Source organism: Megascapheus bottae, chromosome 6 (genome assembly GCF_031878675.1).
Source record: "Megascapheus bottae isolate mThoBot1 chromosome 6, mThoBot2.hap1, whole genome shotgun sequence".
Classification (NCBI taxonomy): domain Eukaryota; kingdom Metazoa; phylum Chordata; class Mammalia; order Rodentia; family Geomyidae; genus Megascapheus; species Megascapheus bottae.
Window position 1 is genome coordinate 6,326,552 of NC_143514.1, and position 12,755 is coordinate 6,339,306.

General features: G+C 40.3%; 1 protein-coding gene across 2 annotated transcripts in view; it reads right to left on the reverse strand.

Moving 5' to 3' along the window:
* Tgfbr3 (transforming growth factor beta receptor 3) overlaps positions 1 to 12,755 on the reverse strand; it is a 172,527-nt gene that overhangs the window by 10,651 nt on the left and 149,121 nt on the right. For both annotated transcript variants that reach the window (XM_090334180.1, XM_090334181.1), the window contains exons 14-16: positions 12,380 to 12,497; positions 3,791 to 3,832; positions 729 to 836 (exon numbers count right to left, since the gene is read on the reverse strand). In XM_090334180.1, coding sequence (XP_090190306.1) covers positions 729 to 836; positions 3,791 to 3,832; positions 12,380 to 12,497 — 268 coding nt within the window. The remainder of the gene's footprint in view (positions 1 to 728; positions 837 to 3,790; positions 3,833 to 12,379; positions 12,498 to 12,755) is intronic.

A 12,755-nucleotide genomic window follows, 5' to 3' on the forward strand; every position in this document is an offset into this window, starting at 1 on the left:
ATATTTCTGGTTTGTCTATATTAAGCCCCTCCCCTGTTTCCTTTCCTCTTTCTTTTTTCTTTCTTTCTTTCTTTCTTTCTTTCTTTCTTTCTTTCTTTCTTTCTTTCTTTCTTTCTTCCTTTTCTTTCCTTCCTTCCTTCCTTCCTTCCTTCCTTCCTTCCTTCCTTCCTTCCTTCCGTCCTTCTCTCTTTCTCTCTCCTTCCTTCCTTCTTTCCTTCCTTCCTTCCTTCTCCCCCTCCTTCCCCTTCCTAATCCTGCCAGTACTAGGGCTTTAATTCAAGGCCTGGGCACTGTTCCTTAGCTTTTTTCACCAAAGGGCCATGGTCTACCATTTCTGCCTTTTGGTGGTTAATGGACTTTCCTACCCAGGTGGCCTTTGAGCCACAATCTTCTGACCCCAGGTTCCTGAGTAGCTAGGTTATAAGCAATCACCTCGCATATCCAGCTTATATTAACTTTCCTTAAATTCTAACAACAACAATATAAGATCACAGTACCACAACTGCAAGGAACAGACTGTTTCTTTTCTACCACTGCTTAAACCACTTTCCATTTTTACAAAACCCAATTTATGCCAAACATAAATGTGGGGAAAAAAAGGGATTGAACAACTTTTTCTTCCTCTCATTATTTAAGCCGCTCATTCAGTCATCAGAACACGAAGCATCTTTTGTGCAGCAGGCATGCAGACCACGCCCCTGCCAGCCTGGGTGAGCAGGCACACTCACCAGTGTGGGAGTAGATGTACCACAGGGCACCGGTCAGGAGGGCTCCAATCACAAATGCTGCAAAGGCAATTCCCATCACAGTCAGGGTGTCCAGACCATGGAAAACAGCTATCAGTGAGAGAAAGCAATACCCTCAGGTTAGTCTGCGTCATACATGGCGATTTTCTATTTGTTTAGCAAGCATTGTCATAATGGCTGAGCACTGACTAATAAAACCCCAGAACACAACAAGGCTTGCAGGAAAGTACTCTATATTTTGTTACTTGTAATTTTTTGGGGGGATGAAATCAAGGTAAAAATGAAATGGTCAAAATTTTAAACACTCTGATTACAGCTCTTTTTAAATAAACTCATGTTAAAAATTAAGATTTATAAATGATATAACTTCTCAAATCTATAGTCTTAGTGTCCCAATCTCAGGATATATGATTTGAATGATGACTTGAAAATTCACAAATCAATATGCTTTGGAAAATAAATTTCCATTACTAAAGTAAAACATTACTTTTTTTGTTTCTTTTTGCTGGTATTGAGGCTTGAATTCAGACCTGGGTGCTGTCTCTCAGCTTTCTTGCTTTTTGTTTAAGCATGGCACTCTACCACTAGACCTACAGCTCCATGTCTGTTTTTTTGTTTTTGTTTTTGTTTTTGATGGTGAATTGGAGATACAAGTCTCTGGCTTTTGTCTGTCTGGGCTGTCTTTGACTGTGGTCCTCAGATCTCAATCTTATGAGTAGCTAGGATTACAAGCAAGCCTAGCTCTCGAACTCATTATTTCTTATTCATTGAATGTGTATGTCTAACAATGAAATACACATTATAGAAAACATGCCCTTAGAATACAAGGTAATACTTTTGAACACTTAAAAGTATGGAAGATAATATGATGTAAAAATCAATGTTAATAAATTCTTTAATTAAAAAAAATCACCTTTAAAAAAAGTATGGAAGGTAAAAGGAAGAAAGGCATGAGAGGAAGCAAACAGAATGAGAACAAATGAAGTTTGTAGATTATAACATTTCATAGATCTCCTATTAAACACTCAAATTTAACAGCTATGTTTCTTTCAGGTCACTTAATACAGCCAACATTTCTTCACTTTCCAACCTTGATCTTTATGAAGGGAACAGAAATACTTCTCCATGAGGAGTAATGTCAGTTTTATCGTCAGCAAAATATATAAATAGAATGAATTGTTTCTCCATTTGGCAAAGATTTGTATATTTGAAATTAACCCCAGGCCACAGAAATAGGATATTTCCTTTCATTTAAGAGAACTATCTTCTCTGAGTCACTTAAAAAATTGTCAAAATCTGTTTTCAAGGAAGAGAGGGTGTGGTAAATTTTTATTTGAAGGTCTTTTGGTTTTTTATTTTTATTTATTTTTTCATAAAGTGAAGGTATAAGATCTCCCCCTGTCATTTCAATAGTTTCTACTTTCCACTGCAGTCAGAAGTAACTTCAGCTGACTTCTATATAAGTTAAATCTCTTTTTATTTCAACTCATTTCAATGTAAAAGTTTCAGTTGTAGACAAACAATCTCTCTTGCACTCCACAGGGGTTGGGAAAAGTTTGTCAAGGACAGAAGAGTCTGTCTGGAAGGATTTGAACTTGGTCCCCATTTTTCTATCTTGCCCTATGCCCCAGGGAATATTCATTTCAATTCTGAAAAATGAAGATTGCTCACTAAAGGAAGCTCTCTCTCTCTCTCTCTCTCTCTCTCTCTCTCTCTCTCTCTCCTCTCTCTCTCTCTCTCTCTCTCTCTCTCTCTCTCTCTCTCTCTCTCTCTCTCTCTCTCTCACACACACACACACACACACACACACACACACAAGTTTGGGTACTTCTAAGAAGAATTAAAAGGAAAGGCTCATGGTGGGCTGTGGTCAACCAAGCCTTCAGAACAAATAAGGGACTATGTTATATGTTTATAAGTTTTTAGTGAAAACACTCTAAAATTCCAAAGACAGAGATGAAAATCAGACAAAGTAATTACAGGAGAATGTATCTCCCCTGATTCTGTCAAAACTCATCCACTTGAAGAAAGTTGGATCTTCTGTGGCCATTTGGGTATTATGACATCACTTGAGGGCCACACAATTATCCATACAAGCCATGGGCAGACAAGAAGCATATAAGAAACCCATGAGTCTGCCCGGCCATGAATTGATTTCATCGACCTTATGCAGACAACCCCTCCACTGAGGGGAATGGTTTAGGAGTTTTGTACACAGGCACTGTGAACACTGACTCTTACATGGATGTGACAAGCTCAGGCCTGGACCCCAATCTGTAGATTCTCAGGGAGGAAAAAAAATTTTTTTTAAAGCATACCTAAAGGAACTCAGGAAAGACAGCTGGGAGGTCATGGTAGATTCTTGTTGTTTTTGTTTGGTTTCTTGTTTTAGGTCTGAGACAGGAACTCAAACTCAGAACTTGCTAATGTGCTCACTGACCAGTGATCTACCAAGTTAGCCATGCTGCTAAGTCCTGGACTCTTGTCTCAATGCCAATGTTAACCATAGGTGGCTTGCTGAAGTATTTCTTGTTCAAACTGTCTTCCATACAAAATAATGAACCTGACCTACATAATTTCCAGCTCCTCATTTTGTAGTCATTGGTGTTGTGCTGTGTGATTTTCATACAAGCCCTCCCTGGTGACTCAGCCCTTGAATAGTCTTAACCACGTGGCCACGAGTTCCATCAGCACTGCTTGAACAAGGTAATATTATTGGTAACCCCTGGAATAAAGCATGCACACAGATATGGGGGGGACTTTCACAGCTCTCGAAAGCTAACTTGCCACTGGCCTCTGCAAGTCACACCTGCCAGTTGGTCAACACATACATATTTTTTAATGGTAGAAGTAGACAGAAAAACAAAGAGGAAGAGGAAGATGAAGGACAGAAGAAGAAATTATGAGGAATTGGGAAGGGGGAGAACAAAGAGAAGAAGGAATGAGAATTCTTATCAAAACTCAAAGTTTGGCAAATCACTAGCCAACTCATTCTTATAAAAACCCAGGAGGCTTTATTTTGAAATACTTGCAAAAATACTTACGTGGAGGAAATGGACTGGGTTCCTTCATGTTCGGAACATTTTCTGAAACAAAAGCATAAGTCATTGTGAAAAAAAAAACACCCAAGATTTAAGCAAAGGGTCATCAAAATCTCGGCAAAAGCCAACATTTTCCTGTAAATAAATCTGTGAATGCTCTGTCAATGACTCTTTCCGATAGCAAAACTCTAACCTGGATGACTCCAAAATTTTAAGCACTGAACTTTATTATTAATTACAGAAGCTGCCCAGTTTGAAGGCAAAAACATCAACTTAGAGAATTGGTGCCTAACACTTCATGTGTGTGTAAGAGTACACCTTTATGTTTCCAAAAGGAATAGATATCTTTAAATACCATTCTTTTCCAGTGGAGTCACAATATTACCCTAATTTTAACATATTCTCCAGTGTGGTGTGTGTATGAGTGTGTGTGTGCGCATGCACACACACACACACACACTCACATGCATACCAGTTCTGTGGCTTGAACTTGGCCTGGACACTGCCCCTGAGATATTTTTGCTCAGGGCTAAGCACGCCACCACTGTAGCCACAGCTCCACATCCAGCTATTTTGGTGGTTAATTGGAGATAATCTCACGAACTTTCCTGCCTGGGCTGGTTTAGAATCATAATCTTCAGATCTCTGCTTCCTGAGTAGCAAGGATTATAGGCATGAGACACTGGTGCTCAGCGAGACACTCTTTTAAGGATTTAAACAGTTTGTGTCTTTTTTCTCAGTATAACATTACTGTCATTTATTCAGCTCCTCTTCAGTGCTCTGGATTACCAGTCTTGTCTTCATCTCTATTTTGTCACCAACAAATGCTTCCTCCTCTATACCCATCCCCACGGTGAATCTCCCAGGGACAATCATGTTTTTACCTGAACTACTTCTTACTGACTTCTCTGAATATTGGGGGGGGGGGGGGGAGGCGGTCCTCAACTGTTCAGATTGAAACACAAAGTTTTCTCTCCCTCTTTTCTTCATGGTATCCTCTACCCATACCAAGCAACTCACAACTTATTTACTTTCTCCATGCCATTCCCTGGCATCACACTTGGCAAGTGATCCCTGAAATGGATGGGATTTCTGTGAACCTTTATCCTGAGGTTTCCCAGTTCCATCTATCCACTCTCTGCAAATAAGACTGCTACTCCTGCCATTGCACACAACGTCCTTCTTGTGTTACTTTGATGCTAAATCACATTTTAACTTGCTGGGGGGAAAAAGGAGCTCTGGATATTTTTTTTCTGCTATGAGGGAAGTTCTAGTTCTTACTCATTTGTGCATCATTAGGGCTCAGATGGGTATAGAAGGTTGTGAAGGTTGATTAAAATGCTAATTTACTTTTTTAGGAAATGGAGGAAATGAGGAATAAGACTATTAAAGTTATATCTAGGCGCCAATATTTCTATACTCTTCGCAAAGTATCACATGATCAAGAGCTCATTGGAGGTTCACCCCAGTCCTGTGAGGGAAGCAGAAAAAAAAATTTTTGTCAGTTGTGGGACTTGAACTCGAGGCCTAGGTACTGTCCCTGAGCTCAAAGCTACTGCCCTACCCCTTGAGCCACAGTGCCACTTCCAGTTTTCAGGTGGTTAATTGGAGATAAGAGTCTCACAGACTTTAATGCCTGGGCTGCCTTTGAACCTTGATCCTCAGATCTCAGTCTCCTGAGTAGCTTGAATTACAGGCGTGAGCCACTGTGCCCAGCTGAAAAATAATTTTTATCACTATTTTACCAACACGCAGCCAGAGGCCTCTGTATTATGACTAGCCTAGGTCACAGCTGGATAGCATCAAGACAGGGACTGCACTCCAGACTCCCTGCTCTACAGGCTAAGTGACAGGATTGTGGCTTTGTCCCTTGGCTGGGGAAGTACTATGCCCACTGCCCTCAGCACCTCTGCGGTGGAAGAGACAGTACTAATTAGGATTGAGGACACTATGGCCTGTGAGCTAAGAATGGGTTTTACATTTTGAATTTTTTTTTCTTTGGGTCTCGTAGAACTTGCCAGATGGCCATTTCCAGAGGGCAGGGGGTGGGGAGAGCAGAAAAATCTTAGTACATGAGCTCTTAATATATGAACTACAAAATAGAAAATGGACTCTCGTGGAAGCCTGTCTCTCTCAGCCTTATTGGCTTAATCACAATAGTAGTAACATCTCATATTTATACATTTGCATTGTGTTTAACGATTGACAAAGGCGAACTGCACAAAGTAGGAGTCTCTAACCACAAACCTCGCCTACTTTCAAGAAGTAAGAGTCTGACTCGCTGAACTAAGTCCAAAGGCATTTAAAGGCCTCAAAGGTCTGCATCATGCAAGAAGTACACACATGCTTCTGGGAAGAATTCCATCCAGTTCACCGCCTGTGGTGAAACCCTGCCACTCAGAAGCCCCAAGTGGGTTAAGAATAATGATTCTCCCCGAAGAAGACCTCACATGTAAGAATTTATGGTTTACAAGAAAGCCTTGTAATAATGGCATTGTTTTACAATTCTTAATGGGTTTATGCTATGATCTAATCTTCTCTCTCCTCCACTCCAAATTGGGCCTTGTTAGAGAGCTTATCAGAAACCATTGTTACTCCTTTCTCCTGGGTGATGCTGCTTCCAGACTGCACATCAAAACTAACAGAGGCTGCAGACTGAGGCCCACAATTTCATCCTCAAACATGCTGTTCCTCCATTCCTGTACCCCCCATAAGCCCTGAGGAGAACCAAAATAGTTTCATCTCCACCAGAACCCTATAATCGAGCTGGCATGCTGCAAGGAAACGAGTGGATGTAACAATATTTACTTTGGGTTTAGGGCTCAGACTGTAAGAAAGGAATCCTAGACATGGCTGGAGCAATCATTTTAACAATTGACTTCTTTGCAGAAAGAATAAACTATAATCAACATTCTGATTCAAGATCTTTTTCATACACTCTGAGCAAATTTTGGTTTACCTCTAGAACCAGATTTCCCTCCTCAGATAGGAGGTATGGTTTTCATAAGCCGGACATTTCTGGGGTTGTGCATGAGTAACTAACCACAGCTTTCATCTCTCCAGTTTTCAATTCCATTCTTCTAAATACCATAGGTCTAAAGCAGGCCCCAGGGAAACAAGGCGTCAAACTGGTACCCACATCTATTGACATGTGGAAAAGAAAGGGCAGGGAGAAGATGTCTCCTCTTAGAGATGCTTTGGGTTGGGCTTTTTGGTTGAAGACACTTCACCATTTCTGAATTCTTCCCAGGGTTCTTTCAATACTTAAGGTGTACATTGCAGTGGGTCATTCACTTGTTTACATCCCACCATTAGACAGGGAGGTGATCTTTCGAAACTTGGATATTATATCTACAGACATGATGGGTTGTAACGACAGGTGAGTTGCTCTTGGCATGGAGTGAGTAGAAACAAGAACAGCTGCTCATTCTCCAATGCCTGGGGCAGCCCTTCACCTCAACATCACCCAAACCCCAAGGTCCTCATTGTTGAGTTTGGAAAGCACTGCACTAGACTACAAAGGACTAAAAGACAGGATATCATCTGTCAGCTCAATGTCTAGTAGGGCTCAGTAAACATTGTTTTTTAAATAAACAACACAAACATCACAAATCTCACATATTATCTAATTTCACATTAAACCATCACAACACTGGTTCCTACTCAAGATCTTTTGATGTCCTTAATCTTTAAAAGACAGACAGGGGTTTCATGGAAGAAGTCTATGTCTTGAGTTCCTTCCAAAGGACTCAGTCAGCAAACAGGAAGTAATGGAACAAGAGCCACTGTGAATATTAGTTGGTGGAAGCAGATGGAAGTGTCATGGAGGTTCATTCTATTTTTGTATATATTTGACAGTTCCTCCAAATAAAACGGTATTTTTTTCTTTAAATGTGAAGCATTTAGAACTATAAAAATCCCCAGAATGACCCCACTCCCAAATAGATTAGAGACTAGATAAGGCATTCTGTCAGTGAGGCATGACTTCCATCTTTCTACTGGGTTTTTATTTTTGTCCTGGAAAACAAAAAACCAAAAGTGTTCCAAAAAGTAGTGTGCCTCCTTTGGATTCATTTCTAATTGACATTCACAATTTTCTCTCCCATTTCCCTTTTCCTCCCTTCACCCCAAAGAACCCTAGTTTGGCTAAGAAGGAGGAGAGGAAATTGAAATTTACCAAATATCCATGATTTGCAAGTGCTTTTATTTTTAAACATAATAGAAATGTGGAGAGAAGCCAGTATTTCATACCTTCAAACTTGCAAGTAAGTAGTATATGTAAATCACAGCAAATTTGGGGAGTTACCTATTGCTCTTTTATGTCCACTTATCTGTGGTGTGTGCATGTGTGTGTGTACATTCTGTTTCAGAGAAATGGTCATTCTTCCTCCTCACCCTGTTTGGAAACCATCATTGACGATTTTATTGTGTAAAGCCAACTGTTTTCAGATGCTGTAAAGAGAGGTCAGAGCATGCAAACAAACAGTACCAACACGCCTATGCTTCAAAATACTTCAGAAACCATGGCAGGATGGCACCATCTCAACTATTTTAATCGTTTTGGCATATACCATAACATGTATAATAAAACTAGTCATGCTCCATCTGTTTGTCCCTTTTTCTGTCTCTCTAGATAGAGAGAATACAAGCATGCAGGAATTCTCCTAAACTTTAATAATGCACACTTAAGACAGTTTACACATTTCTTAACATCTTAACCCTTTAGAGTAACAGACTTCTTTTCTCCTAGAAAACTCTTTCTTTTACTTCCAGCTCATATCATTAGAATACTTGGGTGTTACCTTAATTATGAACATGACATGGGGTACAGACGGGATAAGGGATATGAGGAGAAAATTACCTAGGTTATTGTGCTTTACTGCTGTTGTTCTAATTTTTTTCTTGCCAGTCTTTGGACTTGAAATCAAGCCCTGGGCACTGTCCCTGAGCTCTTTTGCCCAGGGCTAGCATTCTACCACTTGATCCACAGCTCCATTTCTGGCTTTTTGCTGGCTAACTGAAGGCTAAGAATCACACAGACTTCCTTATCCAGGCTGCTAGGATAACAGAACTTGAGCTACTGGCACTGGGCTACTTTTTTGTTTTGTTGTGCTGTATTTTTTTAAATTAAAAAACAGAATCATCTCCATTTAAGGCAAGGCTACAGAATCAGATTTCTGGAACTCAATCTCAGATCTGCCATTTATAGGTTGCATGGCCTTGGCCAAGTTCTTTAAGCTCTCTCTATAAGAGGTGTTCCAAGGGCTACTATAATAATCCACCTAAAGCACTTACAAAATCATCACTACCACACCAGCACCACCCATACCTTCCATCCATTACTGAAAGTGTAAATAGTAACAGAATGATAAGCCAACACTGGCTGCCAAATGTGGCAAAAATGTGCTCATGGTTATCCCATTAAAAACTGTGGCCCTCAGGGAAGTGGATGAATCTAGAGTGAATCATGTTGAGTGAGACAAGTCAAGACCTAAGGATCAAAAGACGCATGGTATCCTTAATATGTGGCTATTAAATCCAAAGAGTATAAGAGCGAGGACTCAATAACTGCATACCCAAAGCTATGGACATGGTAATGGAAATATAAACATAACTATATAGACATAAAAACCTTTGACTCTATAGACATAATATTTTATTTCATAAATTAATATGTTTCTATGACATACAAACCCTTAGCCTAATTGTGATTAACTTCTAAATACTAAGTCCCAGTGATTGTAAATAGAGATTCCCTCCTTGAACACTTGTATGTTAAACTCGTCATTTAAAATATGATGTAAAAATCAATGTTAATAAATTCTTATTAAAAAAAACCTATGGCCTTGAGAAGGAACCCACAATTATTTATGTAAATTTGATGGCCAACTTGTTCTGAAGAAAAAGCATCTAAAGGACAGCTGAGCTATTGAGAGTGATGATGACTACTCTTTCTGGCTGTCCCCCTTTATCAGCTGCTCCAGAAAACCTACCACTGAAAATGGCGGGAACCAAGTAGCCAAAGAGAGCTGAAGCTCTGCCAGGGCTTCTAGGGATACTGCTGTAGTAACAGGACAATGAGGTGTCTCCTTGGTTGAGGAAATTATTACCCAAAAAGCTTATCCCAGAAAGCCATCTGCCCACTCTGAGGATATACATTCATGACTTTGCTATTATGGAAATCAGCCAACAAGGCCTTAAAAAGCACATTCCCTTTTCTGAGAACTATTCTAAGTCACTGTGAGGTAGAAGAGGTGAAAAGAAAGTTCAATTTCTCTTATTCACTAAAAATATTTCCCCTCTTCACACAGAGAAGAAAATTAATATAGAGGGAGCAATGGAAGAGAATGATGGAAGGGTACACAGTCCAGGATGTATTTTACTAACAAGCTAATACTGAATTGAATATTGTTTGTAAAACTATTTAATTTTTTTTTTTAAAAAAAGAGCTGGGTGCCGGCTGCTCAGGGCTGTAACCCTAGATACTCAGGAAGCTGAGATCTGAGGATTGTGGTTGGAAGCCAGAAGCTCTGAAAATCCATGAGAGTCTTAGTTCCAATAAACTACTAAAAAAAAAAAAAATCTGGATGTGGCACTGTGGATTAAGTAGCCTAGCCTTCAGGGAAAAAGAAGCTCAGGTACAGTGCCCAGGCCCAGAGTTTAAAAACTAGGATGAGAAAAAAAAGGGGGGAGTGTGAGTTTGGCCTAGTGGTAGAGTGCTTGCACGAAGATATCACGTCCATACAAAAGCCAGAAATGGTGCTGTAGCTCAAGTGGTAGGGCGGTAGCTTTGAGGAAAGCCCACGGTTAGTGCTCAGGACCTAAGTTCAAGCCCCAGGACTGGCAAAAGAGGTGGGGAGGGAGAGAGAGGAGAAAAGTTAACACAGGAAGAGCTAAAAATGGCTAGAAAACAGTTATATTCAGTGCAAAGTGAAAAAGCAAATCTGCATATAGGTCCCCTCGCCTGAACCTCTTGTTTAATAAACCTAAGCAATACATTTTCCTCCCTCACATGGAACTCTATTAAAATCTTAGTCACAATAAGCAGATCTCATGAAACTGCTTTGATACTCGGTACAACTTTTCTTTTGAGCTTTTATGGAAAGAAAATAGTGAAGTTTCGATATAATTACACTAAGCTTAAATAAAAGTAATTGCCTCATTTACAAGAGAAATTACTTAGAAAAATACCACCAGAGTTACACAAAAAGAAAGAAAGTATGTATGAATAAATGAATGGCTGGAAGTTATACCTCGGCAATAGTAATTCCTCATCATTGTCTGGCATGGAAAAAGCCAAGTATTTGCCTTCAATTATCAGCAGAAATACTTTCTCAAAATAGGTAATAGAAACAGATGGAGTATGAGGTAGTTGTGGCTATTGTTAAATCACTTTCCTAGTACAAAACAGAGCCACGTGTGGTCTAATTGTGATTTCTTTGCAACAAATTCATTGGTTCTTATTTTTCCCTTTGACTTAGTGAAAAGCCAAATCACTTAAAGACACAACTTTCAAATGGTTGGAAAAACCAATCCATAAAAGCAAAACAAACAACAATGAAAATACTGTGGAAGAACCCACAAACATCTAAATTGTAACAAGTACTTAAAAGCAGTTTTTGTCAAAAAACAAAACAAAACAGGGGACTGTAACCAAGGGCCAAGAAAAACCTGTCAACCCAGCCTCCATTTTTATATTAGTCTTTGCTCTGAGTCCTCACATAGCAGCCATCTTGGAACTCAGGACTGATAATATCTTTACAGAGAGAAGTAGAGGAAACTGCCCTAAGGAAATAACTAGCAGTCTCCCCTCTACAAAACACTCAACTGAACCAGCTTGTCTGTCCAGACTGCTTCCCTTCTAGCTTGACAGTGACTACAACTTTCCCTAGAATACCCTCCCTAAACCAGGAGGACATAATGACCAACTAAGCCACATCCCTGCTCGAATTCACCCTCTGTTTAAACCTAACATGCATGTGTCTACCCCAAGTAGAGAACATGAAGTACTTGCTTGTGTTTCTTCTTCCCATGGCTTATCTGTGCCTCATAATAAACTTGCTTTTTCTGCCCTTTGCTATGACTTGTCTCTTTATTTTGGGGTGCTGAGCCCAGAATGGCCAAACTTGCCATACAGAATTTCCTGAGTTTGGGTGTAAGACCTGAAACTGTTGGTTGTGGGGCTTGAACTCAGAGCCTGGGCACTGTCTCTGAACCTCTTTGTGCACAAGGCTTGTGCTCTACCACTTGAGCCACAGCACCACTTCCTTTTTCTGAGTAGTTAACTGGAGATAAGAGTCTCTGGGACTTTCCTGCCTTGGCTGCCTTTGAACTGTGAGCCTCAGATCTCAAGACTTCTGAGTAGCTAGGATTACATGTGTGAGGCACTAGTGCCCAGCTCTAATGTTTTAAAGAAGAAATGATTTGCAAATGAGTCACTGCTACCACACAGTGGCTCTTAAAAGGCCTACCTGAAGACTCCTTGGGCAAATGAGCCTCTTCTAAGGCTACTAACAAACTTTTATTTTTTACTAAAATCGGGCTTTATTTCCAGCCTTAGAATTTCTTACAAGTACGTGTTGGTGAACACACCTTTGTATTCTGCCTGGTGGATGACTGCCAGGGGCCTGGTGAATGTCTTCTTATTCTGCATCATGGCCCAGATCATGGTGGCATCCAGTGAGGTGCAGGCTTCGTCAGGAGGCACGCACTGTACAGGCAGACCAAGGCAGTCAGAGGTCATGCAAAAGTGCCTCCCCCAGCCCAGTCCCAACCATTCAACTCTGGCCCCTTATCAGACAGCCCACAGCTGCTTACCACAGGAAAACAGATTTGCATGCATCTCAACCCTAAGTTACCAGGGAGCTACAGCAGCAGGCCCAGTGTATTTTCAGCTGTACTGAAAGATGCAAAAATCTACTGGACAGTTTACAAATCCTATCTTCCCCATCTCTCTCCCCCACAAAAC